This window comes from Ischnura elegans, chromosome 9 (genome assembly GCF_921293095.1).
Source record: "Ischnura elegans chromosome 9, ioIscEleg1.1, whole genome shotgun sequence".
NCBI classification, from domain to species: domain Eukaryota; kingdom Metazoa; phylum Arthropoda; class Insecta; order Odonata; family Coenagrionidae; genus Ischnura; species Ischnura elegans.
Genome location: NC_060254.1, coordinates 27,130,833 through 27,147,473, shown reverse-complemented (window position 1 = coordinate 27,147,473; position 16,641 = coordinate 27,130,833). Strand labels below are relative to the sequence as shown.

General features: G+C 37.5%; 1 protein-coding gene across 1 annotated transcript; it reads left to right on the top strand.

Annotated features, from left to right (window-relative positions):
* Window positions 1–43: 43 nt before the first annotated feature.
* Window positions 44–16,402, top strand: LOC124164854 (dynein light chain Tctex-type 1). Its single transcript, XM_046542061.1, has 4 exons — window positions 44–138; window positions 226–389; window positions 464–629; window positions 16,105–16,402. The coding sequence occupies exons 2-4, from the start codon at window positions 345–347 to the stop codon at window positions 16,251–16,253; spliced, it is 360 nt and encodes a 119-aa protein (XP_046398017.1). The 5' UTR covers window positions 44–138; window positions 226–344; the 3' UTR covers window positions 16,254–16,402.
* Window positions 16,403–16,641: the final 239 nt, after the last annotated feature.

Below are 16,641 nucleotides of genomic sequence, written 5' to 3'. Positions count from 1 at the left end.
CGTCATTAGCGGAAACCCCATAATCCTCAGCACTACAAAAGTCAAAAGAGGTATCGAGGTATGAAAAACAAATGTCAGTACCGGAAGTACACTATGCTCTTGTCAGATAGTGATAGTGATGTCGGTATGTCTATACTGGTAAGTGATGTGCTAGAATGTGTCTGGTTTTAACAGTAAATATTTTATTTGGTAAAATATTGTAGCAAACACTAATTCGAATTTTAGTTCTTCATAAATTAGAGGAATAAAGTTTTCGCCGTTGCTATTACGTTAAAGACACAGTGACGAAGACATTGGCTCTGTTGCTTTTGGATTGTTTTAATTTCATCGAAGCTAAAACGAAAATGAGTGGCAATAACGTAGATGACAGTGGACCTCTTATCGATGATGTAAGTATTTAAAGTGATACCGTACTACGGCCGGTATTTATGTAGTGTTAATATCCTACTTTCAATCGTTTCAGTCATTGTTTCGTGTGGACGTTGTAAGCAATATCATCAAGGAGGTAATTGAAAACACAATCGGACCGAATATGTATCAAAATAGTAAAGTTAGTCAATGGACTTCTACCGTGGTTGAATCCTGTTTAGCATCTATTACCAAGATGCAGAAGCCATTTAAATATGTTGGTATGTACAGGTTCAACTGTTTATGTAGATATTTTAAACCCCTATCTTCGTGTTCTGTAAGCATCCATCAGTCTCATATCAGAGCTTGTGCCTGTATAATTAAGTGCAAACTGTGCATTAATGCAAATACCTATGCCGGAATGGCGTAACCACTGGTAAGTAAGCTGTAAGTTGCAAAGTTTCGCGGAACTATGATAACTCGCATTTATGGTTGGTTATGATTTATGAAAAATCATGAATTCAGAATAAATCCAATTTAGATTTAGCTGGTTATTAGATAGATCTGGTTGACAGTACATCCTTCATTTTTGATTGAGCTGTTGTGTATTGACAGTGACATAAGCGTTATAACACAGTTGTTCAGTCCAATTATCATGTTTAGCAATGGCAAAGTACATGGTATGGAATGTACCATTTAGCGACAATTTATGTTAATCAATTTATTGGTGACGAAATGTGATTCAAGTCGTGTGAGCTCTCAAGTCGTAACAATATGTTTGTATTATTTTTGCTCGAAATAGGTTTTTAATACAAAACATTGTCTCTAAATTTTGTTAAAATTTGCAAGGCTATCTTACAAAAATGCAAAGAGTACACCATGAATCCCACTGCTTTAATGTACAAGAGCAACCCTATTATGTGTACCTTAACCATTAAATCCCAAGCATGTTAATAAATTTCAAATGTTTTGATGGATTAGCGATAAAAGTGACACAAATAAGGGAAATTATTGATTTTTATTGCATTTAGTTTGCCGTTGGTGAAACATTGCGTGTATGCGATGTTGGGAGTTCCCCAGATCAAATTAGTCGATATCCCTTTTTTTCGGAACTCTTTTATGTTGGCAAAGAATTTTTTTATTGTAACACAAATATATAATTTACTCAAAATATTGATTTAACTAATTTTATTCATAAAACCTATCAGTATGTAAATTAATAATGCACTTAAGACATTCACAGATCGTCTGGCTGCTACAAATTTGGCATCTTCATAGTGAATTTTTTCTTCATGAACAATATTGTGGCCAACCTTGTCTTTCCAAACTGAACTTTGCTAACTATTTATTCTGTCATATCACATACATGGCACATTTTAATGATTATAAGTGTAGTTGCACCATCACTTTCTTCTTCTTTCTTGAGGAGGCATAAAACAGTTTTTTAAACGAAAATCTACCTGACTGATGGTTGATGCAATTGTAACTTCAAATTTACAAATGGGTCCAATGTAGAGAAATTTGTCCCTACAGTTATTTCTTAATTATCTTGCTGAGGGAAAAAGAATAATTCATTCTTATTGTCAATCATATAATCATAAGAGGCTGTGAAGAGGGCCATATTTGATTCTCTTTTCTCTCTCAGTACCAGGGGCAAAAAATCCCATTTCTGATAAAAGAAATGGGATTTTTTGCCCCTGTTTAGCCCCCTATTTGAATAGTGGAAAATGAGTTGTAAAAAATTGTCGAAAAGCAATTAGTGATTTTTTGGAACTTCAACAGCATTTGGCAGGCCAACTACTACTTATAGGGTAGTTTCCTTCATCAAAGAAAATGAAAGGCATTGATTGCCATTCATTAACCACCATTAGTGTATTCATAATATAAAAATTATTTGGTTTTAGAAATACTAGTTTAGACGAATTTTAGTGGTAAATTTTAACCTCATTTTAAAAAGGCCAGATTGGCGGCCATGCGATACCACTCCACGTGACGTCACAGGGACCTAGATTCTATACAATTAGATGGAAGTTTTACATAGTCTGAGATTACCAATGCATACATGAGGCACAGAGCTCAGGGAAACATCTATTAATAATCACCCATTAAACTTGGCTAAGGTTGGAAAGTTTCCTTCGTTTGATAACTCATGCTATTGACAGTCAAAGTTTTCACATTCAAGTAAAGCAAAGCACGAGGTACACGCCTGGTCGCACGGCATACTTTGTATGCCACGGATGTCGGTTCATCTTGCCAATCTAAAAATAAATTAGCTACAATACTTTGAGCTTTGAAAACTCACACTATAGACAGTCAAAGTAAATTGTAAGAATGCACAGGATCATTTTATCCCAGAATGTATCTAAAATGTTAAAATCCTTGGTTTTTGAAGATTGGCATACTTTATTTGCCAGTGCACCTGCTCAAGGGTTAATATCCAAAAAAATAGTTCAATTCTGCCTTTTAACTGGAGATTAAATGCCTTTATGGTCAAACGAACACACTTCGCTCACATATCGCCATGCCTTCAAACACACACAATAGGATTACTACCCAATGTTGCCAAATTTCCATGTTCTGGCCTGTATTAACACTAGGAATACCGGACTTGACATCCCTCCTAGAACTACCAAATGGAGTCATTTCGACTCCTACCTTATAATTGTTTATTTTTCCAGTTTATCTCTGTTTTTATTGATACATTGCTTTAGTTTATCATTTTTGTCTATTTTTGCAATATTTAAGACGTGTTTTTAACAAAAAATTATATTTTTTTAAAATACGAGATTCGACAGTATTGCTTTGAAATTTCTTTTTCCCACATGTTATGTTGTTTTAATAGAATTTTCACAGAGGAATAGATAAAACAGCACACATAGACATTTCAACACATTTTATCATCATGTTTTAAATGATCAAAAATATTACCATGGCTACATGGAAGTTGGGAAGATAATTAAATAAAGCAAAAAAAATGCATTTGATAAGCCACGCATTTGGCTAAGGCGCTTTACAGTTCAAGCATTGTCGTTCATTTTAATTGCTTTTTCAAAGATTTTTGGCAGGTCATACAATTCCCAACTGATCGATTCTTTTTGCACTTTGGTTTTTCCTGGAAATTTTTTTTTTTGCAGAAACATGAGTATCAGCCAACTCTGTATCGAGCTTTTCCTAAAGCGACTTGCGCGAAATGTTTTAGGTAGTCTCCTTGTACACTATCCATGAATACCTGCTAAGTTGCCAACGAGTGGATAGGCCATCGCTGAGTATATGTTCTTGTGGTATATTTGCGATTTCATCTCTTTTGGTATTTCTCTTCTATTTATTTACCTTTCCCACAATGCTAGTACCCTAGCTTTTTTGCTGTTCAGCGAGTTGGACTGAGGTAATGTAACTATCTACAGTAATATTTCGCCCTTTTTCAGAAACGGTTGCATTAATTTCAGTACTTCTAAACGGCAATCTGCATGAGGTGAATTATCTTTTCCATCATAAGTAAAGGCATTTGCAAGATATTTGCTATCCTTGTCAACAGCTAGCCAATATTCATGGCCGTATTTTTCCGGCTTAGAAGGAATGTACTGAGTGAAATACACCTGACTTTACTGGGGAAAATTTGTTCATCAACCGTGATTTACGGACCAGGTTTGTAACAAGCATTGTAATTATCTGTGAATCTATCCTAAACTATTGAAAATAAGGCAAACTTAACAGTTTTGAGCCGCTGGAATCGATTAATTTTCTCATCAAATCTTAGATACAGGCATCCGCCGAGTTACGTATGTCTTGACTTACGTAAATCCGTACTTACGTAAGCGATAACCGTATTTCAAATGATTACGTTAATTTTCGAATGCGAGCGCGAAGAAGTAGATATTCGCTCGTACAACCTATGGTAGAAAAAATATCGAATAGTTATAGAGTTTTTTACGTGCTAAAAATAACAAAGTGACCCATTTTTGTCATTCCTCGAAGGAAATTTCATTAATTTCTGTAGAAAAATCGCTTATAAATCCCAAGTCAGCAATCAACGTGAAAATTTGCAGTTGTAGCGATGGATGTGGTTGCGCTCATTCCTGTACGATACAACTTGTTATACAGCAATCTCTGAAGCGCCAACGCAAAGGTTCGACTTACGTAAATTTCGACTTACGCATAGTCTGCCGGAACGCATCTCTTACGTAACTCGGGGGATGCCTGTAATGCAAAATTTATATAAACCGGTTCCTAGTCGTTCATTTTAGAAAATGGTATTCCCCAGTCATTTGACCAAATACTTGCAATAGAGAGATCATTTGTACCTGATATTCCGCGGGTATAAAATATGGCTATACATGCATCTAGCACCTCATCGGAAAGGATAAAATCTTCATAATTTAGCCTGCGTGCTTCCACAATTTTACATCGCTTTATGTGAGTCAGTATTAACGAATCGATAAATAATCGTAGATATTTTGTAACTCCTTAGGAAAGGGGAAGTAAATGTAAATTACAGCATATCTTTTGCCTAGCTAGAATCGTTTTGAGGAATAAAATCTTCGACTTCGTCAGAGACGAAATGATCTTCCTTTTGGCATTCCGATTCACTCTGGTATAGAATGCAACACAGAAAGGACTTATTCATGCTTTAGCCTACTTCTTCTAGTCATATTGCCAGTCAGGAAAAATGAAAGCCTTACTTCACAAGAGTTCTGCCGTCCACTCGAGAGTTCACTGGATTCACTAATGCAAAGGACAGCACACGGTGTTCCTGTGCGGCATATGACAGCCAGCGCTGTCAGAGCCGACAATGCTAGGAAGGTAACTTTATTTCATTCTACTGTTATATTTTCCTGGTTCATCAGTATATCAATGGAAGGATACAAAGGTACTTTTTCAGGCTTGAAAATCAACTTCCACGCAGTCAAGGCCGAAGTAAAAACGCTGCAGCACAATGCTGTGTATACAGCATTGTGCTGCAGCGAGTCTGACAGGCGGGGAGAAAGGAGGGGTAAGGAAGGAGGGGCAGACACGACGACTTCTAAACACATGAATTTGAAAATGCTCAATATGAATGGCATATTCACCACTTTATCGCAAGATAAAATGATATCAGGACATTCATATGGTTTGTAGTTCCAAACACGGACCTGTAAAATTAGAAATGCCTTCAAAGTCTCGCAAATATTAGCCTAAAAGCGAAATAATTATATATTTAAGCCATCGATTGATTTAAATTAATTATAAACATAAGAAGAAATAACCTCTTGGAATATTACTATAAAGAAATATTAATATTTGGCGAAAACACAAGCAAAATACATTAAGGAGTCAAAATGACTCCCTTTGGTAGTCGAAGGTAAATTTTGAAAAATGTGTACTATTTAACTTTCTAGAACTATTTTGATCTCAAAGCCTTATTTTGTGTCAAAAATGAATATAAGTCAAGGAATTTCAGGCCAGGATTCGGAAAATTTTAGTCGGGGCAGAGAAATAAAAATCGCGAGGAGTCAAAATGACTCCATCGGTAGTTCTAGTGTTAAAGGAGGCCATGGTTGAGCTCAATGTTAACCCTTTCGCGCCGGGCTCCTTCACGGGAAGTTGCTTTTGGCTGTACGAAGGCTTTGAGCATTTCTTTTTCGCCCTGGACGAAGTTGTTTCTCGGTAAGGAATCGTCCAGGTAGTCGCTCCCTCCACTTAATGACCTTTTCTAGCGGGGTGCCGGACCCTTTCCTCGGCAACTGGGCAAATATAATCCTCGACCCTTTTCTCGAAGGCAGCCCATCACGGCGTACTTTTGCGGTCAGTTTATTGTTACTAGTTCGATTTTAATTTTTTTTAATTGTTACTATTGCATTAAATGTCAGTTCATCAATGTAAACCTTTCATTTTGCAATGCCTATAGAACTTTTAAACGAAGTTCTACGGTTATTTTTAGGGTTTTCAGCAAAAGGGCATTACATAGACCAAAAAATACTATAAAGGGAATGAAATCTTTCAATGTTCCTAGCATACTTCTAGGTATTTACGATTTATGATATTAACATATTTTATATCCATGATGCCCAAATCTACACTCCTCATTCGCGTCTGCTCTCCACGAGCTGTCTGAAAACATGGGAATGAAACATTTTGAATTTTTTTAGAAGAAATTTTCTCATAAAACTACTTGAATCAAACAAATTTGTTGTTTGAAATTGCAAAATTATATTTATAAAGCAATTTCACTTAGATAAATATAAATTCATATTACGCACGAAATAAGAAAAAATACAAAACACTGTTTCTAGAGTCACTATCCTCGTCTTCATTATCATTTCTGGTGAGTATTTCCAGGATTGATTGATCGGTAATTAGCCTGGACATTTTCCCAGTGCAAGGAAATTCCCGTCCAACAAATTTGCCCAGTGCTCCACTCGTCCAAGTAACTCTGAACACGTCAAGAACGTATGCAAAACTAACGAAAGCTCTAAGGAACCATCGAAAGGCACTTCAAGAAAAAAATCCTGGCTGTATAATTCCAAGAAAAAATGTAATTCCACCGAAACATCATTTGAAAGACAATCCTTGCAGGAGTGGGAAAAGGAATGCGTACAGAACATTTACGGTTAAATTTGAATACACGCCAAGAAAATTTTGAAAAGAAAATGAGCTATTCCGAGAAGAGTGAGGTTATCATCTTCCACATACATATTTCAGTAGGAGGATACTTGCACCAATATACTCTTGGGTGTGCCAGTTGGGGGGTATAAGTTTTTCCAAGAAAACATTAATGCGCTAATGTGTCCCGAAGTAAGCCCGTGAGGTGCACAGGGCAGATCACCTTAATGGATCCTGACCATAGAACCAAGATATGAAAGTAATTACCTGGGTAGAGCAGTTCTCTTTCCATTCATGGTATGGGCTGCATCGCACAGCAGGGTTTTACAGAAACCATCCCTTGTATAGGTTGCGGAATGCGAACAGAGAGTTAACGGCTATATTTGAATACACGTCAAGGAATTTTTGAAAAGAAAATGAGTTATTCCAAGAAGAGTGAGGTTATTTTCTTCCACAAATTTAAGTAGGAGGCTACTTGCACCAATCTACTCTTAGATGTGCCAGTTGGTGTGTAATAAGTTTTTCCAAGAAAACATTAATGCACTAATGTGTCCCGAAGTAAGCCTGTGAGGTGTACAGTAGGGCGGATCGCAAAAATCGATTTTTTTCAAATCCATCTGGCCCAATTAAAAAAAGTTGTGGGACCTATCCAAAATAAGGCCTGAAAAATTTGAGACCTCTACGTGAACCCCTGACCCTCGCTCAAATGCAATTTAGGGGGGGAAGGTCAAAATTCGAAAAATATAAAATTTTATGGTCATTCCCTATAGATTTTGCCGAGTTACTGCCCTTCTAGGGCAAAAATTTCGTGCATTTTTACGTATCTACCACCGTTTAGCCACTAAATGCCTAATTTGAGTCCGCGCCCGCGAAGAAAATATTACAACGCCCGCGCAGCGTTGCGGATACAAGAGCTGCTAGCCGATCCCGTCCCCTCCCCGCTCGCTTCTCCCCCTCCCATGCCTCGAATGCAGCAAAATTCATCTCGCGTGTGCTGCTAGGAGGGCGTTTATCTTTGATAATATAAATCGGAAGATGGTAGAAGGTAAAAAACGGTGCGTAGTGAGACGACTTGTCCCTTATTTGGCGCCTTGTCGGCGTTAAAAAAATCGATGTTACCAACTTTAAGAGAAGTGATGAAATATTTTTAGATCTGCGAACGCAGGAAAGGAGCCTGCGGTCTATGAAGACGCCTATCGAGTGGCTATGAAGGTGTGGGATCTTAGGATATGCACTTCTATTCCGGTATTGTCCGACAGCTGTGTCTAAATGGATTTTGGGTGAAGGCCGCTCGCGTCCCCTCCCCGCTCGCCTCTTCCACGCCCCAAATGCACCAAAATTCACACCAAGTGCGTCGTTCTTCGTTAGTCTTACTAATATTTGATATTTCAGCATCGTCCGGTGAGGAACAATCACAAAAGAATGACTCAATCATCTGCTTTCCAGTCGGTATTTCTTATATCAGTGTCTTTCCTCGTCTTTCGCTGCTTTCAACAAAGTTTTGGTGAATTCTTTCACGAATATCTCGTCCGCATGTATAATAAAAAGAATATTTAACTACAAATTTGAACGTTCACTAATAGATTTTTAATTTCCACAGCGCTAATCTCAGATATAGCCGAAGGAACCGGAGTCTTTCTCCAATATATCATCAGCGTGTAGTCCTTTACGTCGATATTAAAATCCAGCAATTAAAAGAATCTCGGATTTGTCGCCAAACGCATCCTTGCAGCAACGCAAATTGGGTCCCTAGATTACCCTCCCAATGTTTATGTCGCAAACCCAAGTCAGCATAGTGCAATTAGCAAATAGACCACTGTAAGGGATGAAATACGGATTTAATGCTTTCCCGACGAATGATGTGGGTAAACTCTTTTCGGGATTCAACAAAATTTATCTCTTAGGATGAGCCCCGAGTCGGAGATTGAAATGTTGGCCATTATAGAAAAATTAACCCGGTGGGAATCCCGAGATGAGTTTGCCCTCATTGCAAGGGATGTTGGAATTATGCTTATAGCAAAGGGATGATGCCTCCTTTTTTATTTGTGTATCTACTTTTCACTCTGAAAGGAATCGATAATCGCAGATTTTATAACTTATGATAATCCTCCGACGGGGGAGGCAAACCTCCAAAAGTGGGACCCTGTTTCTTCAATTAATACCACGTATTCCCCTCTAAACTTGTATTGATAAGTCCTCTTGATTTTTTTTATCAGACAAGAGTATAGTCTTTCGTTCCAATGAAATGGAGCCCTTTGATGAAACCTCTCTTTTTTTATCCATAGTAGGCAGGGCTGGGCAAAATACAGGCCGAGGAGTATTTGAAATGCAAAATACCAAGTACCTTGGACTTCGGTATTTGAAATACAAAATAAAAAATAGTATTTTAAATACTTTTTAAAATACAAAATACACTTGTAAGGAAACTAAGACATCTTTTAAAAAGTTCTAACACATAAATAAACATAAAAATTCGAACATACACATATACATTTGAGATTTTTCAATATAAAAATTATCAAATGTTGCTCTCTATGAATGAATTATTCCCCTTGAGGAATACAAGTTTTTCAAAAAGTTTGTCTGACAGAGCTCCCCTCATAGGGGAATGGATAAACCCAGCAAGTGAAAATAGTCTTTCCACTGGTGAAGATGAGCATAGGCTTGTATTAAATCTGATGAACATTTTCTTAATATTCGGATAATTTTGTAAACTCGACAGCGATTTGTCAGTAGGTAGCATCTTTTTCTGTGTACGTAAGTGATTCTGGTACACTAGCTTTGATGTATCTTACGAAGTTATGACTTTTGCGTCGGTTAAAGTTGCGGGAACGATCATTGCTGTTGCTTGGTTCTTGCATATTCCTCTATCACAGTTGGCAGACGCATTTTCCCCGAAGAAGTTCCAATTTGAGTTTATAGTCCTTAATGTTTATTTTACGAGGAAAGTAGAGATACAAATCGGCTAATTTCATTTTCTTCGAATGAATTGATGAAGAAAATTTTTGATACTATTTTCCCGCACACGAATTGACGATGTTGACTCATCGATCTCCGATTATTCCAATTTTTTCCTCAGTTGTCGAGTTCCTTTAGGATTCAATCAAGCAGCCATTATCTTTCTTTTAGTCAGCTTGTCTTACAAACTACTTCATTGGGGGAAACTTATGCTCCTCCTTGCACTTACACGCAAAAATATCGCATAATTAAAAATGTTCCTTTAAAATTGTTTGAGTTTTATACTTCAATAAAACCCCACTTTTGGCCTATTCTAATTTTCCGTAAGTTATAGTACTTCCTGTGGTATCGTTAAATCCATTTAGTCACATTCACAATGGAAGAGAAGCGCGTCACCATAGTTCGCACACCTTTATAGCCACTCGAGAGGCCTCTTCGTAGACCACAGGCTCCTTTCCTGCGTTCGCAGATCTAAAAATATTTCATCACTTCTCTAAAAGTTGGTAACATCGATTTTTTTAACGCCGACGAGGCGCCAAATAAGGGACAAGTCGTCTCACTGCGCACCGTTTTTTACCTTCTACCATCTTCCGATTTATATTATCAAAGATAAACGCCCTCCTAGCAGCACACGCGAGATGAATTTTGCTGCATTCGAGGCATGGGAGGGGGAGAAGCGAGCGGGGAGGGGACGGGATCGGCTAGCAGCTCTTATATCCGCAGCGCTGCGCGGGCGTTGTAATATTTTCTTCGCGGGCGCGGACTCAAATTAGGCATTTAGTGGCTAAACGGTGGTAGATACGTAAAAATGCACGAAATTTTTGCCCTAGGAGGGCAGTAATTCGGCAAAATCTATAGGGAATGACCATAAAATTTTATATTTTTCGAATTTTGACCTTCCCCCCTAAATTGCATTTGAGCGAGGGTCAGGGGTTCACGTAGAGGTCTCAAATTTTTCAGGCCTTATTTTGGATCGGTCCCACAACTTTTTTTAATTGGGCCAGATGGATTTGAAAAAAATCGATTTTTGCGATCCGCCCTAGTGTACAGGGCAGACCACCTAAGTGTAACCTGACCAGAGAACCAAGGTATGAGAGTAATTACCTGGGTAGAGCAGTGCTCTTTCCTGCAATGGTATGGAATGCTTCTCACAACATGTGTCTACGTAAAACATTCCTTATATGTACATTAAATTTAAGAATTTTTAGGATATGCATTAATTAGTATTTATAGCGAAATTAATTTATAATACGTTTGTATTCAAAGTTTGATGAGAGGTTATTAAAAATAGTTGCTGTAATTTCGACAAAGAACTGAGAGAATCATATTTTATTACATTACGAGGGCTTTTTTCATTGGAGTTAAATCGGATATTTTATTGAATTTCACCGCAAATGTACACTTAAAATGTGGCAAACAGAGTAACGTATATCTTTAGATGTAAATCATTACAATATCGCTCCTATAAATTTGCTAGTAAGTTTTAAAAATAACAACTAAACATCTAACCTTAGCGTCTCCTAAATTTGTTCTAGGTGATGATTAACTCCGTTAATATGAACGCTAGAGTTCCGTTTAAAATTTGGAACCGATCAGCAAAACATCCAGAATGTAATTTTTGGCATTGATTTTAAAAAAATGCAACATTTACGTTTTTTGTTATTCCACCTTATAAACAAATAAGTGACCATGAGCACCTTCCTTGAGTGGGTCACTAAGTGCCGGAATGAGCCGAGATAATCCCCACGCGGACAATAGGAAAGGGTCGGACCTCTCGCACCGAGGGACCCTAATGGCAGTTGGGACCCACTTGGCATGCTTGACCGCGAAACCGTGAAAACACGGCCTTTGGCCTTTTGTTTCGAAAAATTCAAGCCATGAAAACCCAGCCTTCATCCTTTAGCATCGGAAAATTCAGACCGTGAAATCACGCCCTGCGTAGGGAAAAGGTTAACACACTCATTCTATTGAAAACCAACTGTGACATTACAATCCTGCAACTCTGCCATGCTTTTTGATTGGTGAAAAATCGATATCAGCCATGGTTTCAGTGATAAGAAAAGCTATGTGCTGAATGATGGGAAAAGCTATGGTAAGGCCCATCACTGAAAATGATTTTAAGGGACTGAATTATGTGATCATTTTTTTTTTTCATTTTATTTTTGCCATTTGCTTTGGAAGTAGCTCAAAATGCAAAAAGCTGAAAATGATCATGTGATTCATGCGTCTCTTTTCTTAATCTGGGCTTCTCACAGTGCAGTTTAGCATTAATACTAAACATAATGTTTACTGATCAAGGTTCGAAATACCAAGAAATGAAAAATTTCACAAAGCGAGTACTATACACAAAGCTTGCAGTTGCTAGCAGTGAGTGCTGACTAAGTTTACATATGACATTAAATGAGACGGCACCTTTCATCAGCATTATATTCTTTTTCTCAAAAAAATAAACTAGGAATTGATTTGTATTTTGAGCAGCATTTACAATTTTTAAGAATATTCTACAATAAATATAACTAATATCTCGATATCAGTATAAACATCAACGTGGAAATTGTTGGTGTATTAAATGCTTATGCTAAATAAATGCTGCATAAAATATTGATATTTGAGCTTCGTTCAAAATTTGACAGTTCTCAGAATAAAATGAGAAATTCAATTCAAAGTCTGCAATTTACGTTCAAGCAACAATAGGGTAGTTTCCTTCATCAAAGAAAATTAAATGTATTGATTGCGATTCCTTACACACCTTTTAGTGTATTCATAATATACAAATTATTTGGTTTTAGCAATCCCAGTTTAGATGAATGGCAATGGTCAATTTTAACCTCATTTGAAAAAGGCCAGATTGGCGCCAATGCGATTCCGCACCACGTGACGTCACAGGGACCTAGTTTCTATACGAATAGATAGGAGTTTTACATCGTCTGAGATTACCAATGCATGCATGAGGCACAGAGCTCAGGGAAACATGCCTTAATAATCACATATTAAAACTGGCTATGGTCGGTAAGTTTTCTTCGTTTGATGTGGTATTAATAATCCTTATTTAAGCCAAGCAGACCAGCTAGCAGGGTACTCAGCTACCTGCTAGCAGCCTGCGTCGAATCAGCGCTCAAGCCTCGCCCCAAGGTCACCTCACAAGGCGGCAGGGGGAACCAGAAATACATCACACGGACTTTTCCCATCATTCCTACTTAGCTATCGTGTTTTCGCATGCTTGAAATTTTTCACTTTTCGTTTAATCGCAAAAAATAGATATTGTCATTAAAAAATATAAAAGCGGGAAATACGTACTCCAGGAGTAATAATCTTTCAATTTAGGCAATAAAAAATAATAGGAAACCACCCTATTATCCACATAGCTAATTCATATAAACAAAGAATTATTGACCGTGAGCCCAATGCCCCTTGTAGGGTTATAAACCTTGAAAGGAGGAAGCCCAATTACCCTCGGAGTTCGAGATAATGCAGAGTCTCCGCTAGGAATGATCGAATAAGGTTAGTGCTGAGAGAGTGTGATTATCCGCGACAACCTTCTTAACGAATGCCCTGTGAAAATGCTCCTTTCGGAGGGGACGGAAGAGTCTCTCAGGGCTCAGTACAGCAGTCATGATAAGGCGAGAACTCCACCGTCTCGAAAGGGTTAAAACCAGCGTGTCGAGAGACTGGAAAAATATGGAATTGCGCATGAATTTTTAGCCCCTGAAGTTATGCATGAATTATTCATGAATTTTTGCTGTGACCGAGAATTTCAAAATCTTAAAGTTCAATTCATTTCACATAAAGTTTTTCCAGTTCAGCACCCATTTTCTGTCCTAATGCGTGTTTTTCTGAATTTTAAGTGCAGTGGCTTAGTAGAATTATTTAGTAGAAATTTCTAGCACTCATGTCTCAAGTAAGATTCAAAAACACGAAGACTAGAATTCCAGGTGACATCAACATCTACTTACGAGGTCAAAGCAGCTTCTTGGCTTGCATTGATGTGCGAAAAAATTTGCATTCAATGTGTGCCAACTAACGTATTCCTTGTCCTTTTAAATGCATAAATGTAATATAAATTAAATGTTGGAAAACTGGAATTTTGTAAAATTTCCCTGGAAAACCAGGAATTTCTTAGCATAATAAAGTTATTTAGATTATGAAAAGTTTTAAAATTAGTTTAAAAACCCTCTACGTACAATTAGTACCCAAGGGTGTCAATCAAAGCAGAAAAATTCATGCATACAGGGTTCCCACTCAACCGTGAATAAGCCGTGAATTTCGTATCATCATCATCATCACTGGTCAACAATCCTAGGATTGGTTTGATGCAGCTCTCCACTCAGTTCTCCTATCAGCTAATCTTTTCACTCCTACGTATTTCTTCTCTTTCACATCTCTCTTTACTTGTTCCATATATTTTGTTCGAGGTCTTCCTTTTCCATTCTTGCCTTCCACCTGTCCTTCGACGATTGTCTTCATCAGGCCATCATGTCTCAAGATGTGGCCTATAAGGTTGTTCCGTCTTCTTATTAAGGTTTTCATGAGGCTTCTCTTCTCTCCTACCCTTCTTAGGACTTCCTCGTTACTAACTCGGTCGATCCATTTGATTTTCATCATTCTTCTGTAGCACCACATTTCAAAGGCCTCTATCCTTGCTTTCTCCGCTGCGGTCATTGTCCATGCCTCACTTCCGTATAGGAGCATACTCCAGATGTAGGTTCTTATAAATTGTTTCTTTACATCCATATTTAAGTTTCCCGCTGTAAGCAGGTCTCTCTTTTGGTGGAATGCTCTCTTCGCCTGGGCTATTCTGCTGATAATTTATTTCTTGCTTCTCCCGTCACTAGTTATCTTGCTTCCCAAATAACAGAATTCATCCACTTCTATCAGTTTTTGCCTCCCTATTTTAATGTTGGTCTTGACTTCTTCTCTTCTGCTGCATACTACCGTGAAAAAACCTGGAAATAGCCATGAATTTCATCATAAAACCTTAAAAATCTATCAAACTTATAGAAAAAGAACTACAATTGACAGATCAAAAGAAAAAAAAAGATATTTCAATATTGTTTCAAGGCCGAGCCGCATACAGACACTGTCCTCACATTTATCTCCACACGTATATTCGAAGTGCAATTATTGGTCCTTGTGCCATGACGACACGTAGATCTTGAGCCTGTGATTGGAGGACTGGCAAACAGTGTGTTCATTAACCCTGGCGAAAAATCAGACACTTCTTTACTTCCCTACCTCACTGCTCCCTCCATTTTGCCACACAACCTCAAGCTTCACCTAAATTTTGATATCGATAGGTGACGTCATGAGAAATGGCACTTTAATTGCTACGTTTGAATTCACGGCGCCTGTCGCAGTTGATAAATTTTTAGTCAACGTTCGGGCGGTGATTGTTACGTCATCAATAATTCTGCCTAAAATGGCTTATCAACAGACAATGAATTTGATGATATTTAGACCATGAAAACCTGGAAAAAGAAACCGTGAATTTTATAATTTAGTTAGAGTGGTAACCCTGTGCATAACATTTACAACCTTACTCCTGGGAATGAAACTAAATGAATCGAAACTCCACTGCTCATAGTTAAGTTTCAATCCCAGAAGTTGAGTGGAGGAGGAAAAGAGGGAATTGTTGAGACCCATTTCATGACAGAATGTAGAGAGGTTATAGAGGTGGTAGGGCGAACCTCGACTCCATTCAACCATACTTCATACTCGGTGTGGGTCAAAACTAAACTGTTTGAAGGTGAAGCTCGTGGTGCCTCCGGTGCAAAACATAATCTGTGTTTGGTTTTGTCCCAGAGACTTAGTTTAGTTTTGACCATAAATAGTTTTTACTCCCAATTTCATTTCGACCCTTAGTTAAGCTCCCCTGGTTTTTTTCTTTATCGTTTCGTTTCTGCATTTTGCTCCCAAGAACAAAACTATTGAAATTTTACCAGTATTGACTGTTGCTTTGTTTCGATTGCCAACCCTGCTTAGCAACCCCCCTCAAAAACCTGAAATCTGAGGGAAGGTTTTAATAATTTCACTGTGGATGCCTTGCTCGAGTTTTATACGTATTGTTATTTTTTTATTTTACAAAGTTCTGCTTGTTTATAGCAAAAAAGTATTAGGGATCAAATTCAATCTCACTTGACCAGCTATGTAATTAATAAGGCACAGTTTAAAATTTACATGAGTATGATAGCAAGCACGTATAAAATTATTTTTCTATTTCAGTGACATGCACAATTATGCAAAAGAATGGTGCCGGCCTTCATTCCGCCAGCTCATGTTTTTGGGACAACAAAACTGATGGCACATGTACTGTGAGATGGGAAAATAAGACCATGTATTGCATTGTTTCTGTATTTGGTCTTGCAATTTAATTCTGGAAGCGCTTTGTGATGATAATCATTTACCACTAATATGTTCTAATGAGTCGAAGTTTATTTATAATTTTGTATGAAAATGTTAACTAGGCTAATCTTTATGACTTTATGATTTATAATGCCATAATAAATTTAAATTTTTTAATGCTTCATGTTTTTGTTCACTCTTGACCCATCCATCTTCATTTTAATCTAGAATACATATTTGATTTTTATAATAAAATTATCAGAATTGGTGAGTCAAACCTAGTCTGTTATAATGAACTTCAAATTTTTAAATGACCCATCCTGAATATGGTTAATTTCTGGGTCATTATATGGTACCAATTTGATTCCCTGCCCTTAATTTGTGATGTGGCTAGCTTACTTAGAGTAATTAGCCTGT

Excerpts from the sequence above, each read along its gene's own strand:
- LOC124164854 (XM_046542061.1), top strand. The coding sequence starts at position 345 with ATGAGTGGCAATAACGTAGATGACAGTGGACCTCTTATCGATGAT. Across the intron at positions 390-463 it reads GTGGACCTCTTATCGATGAT|TCATTGTTTCGTGTGGACGT; the intron begins GTAAGTATTTAA and ends CAATCGTTTCAG. Across the intron at positions 630-16,104 it reads GAAGCCATTTAAATATGTTG|TGACATGCACAATTATGCAA; the intron begins GTATGTACAGGT and ends TTTCTATTTCAG.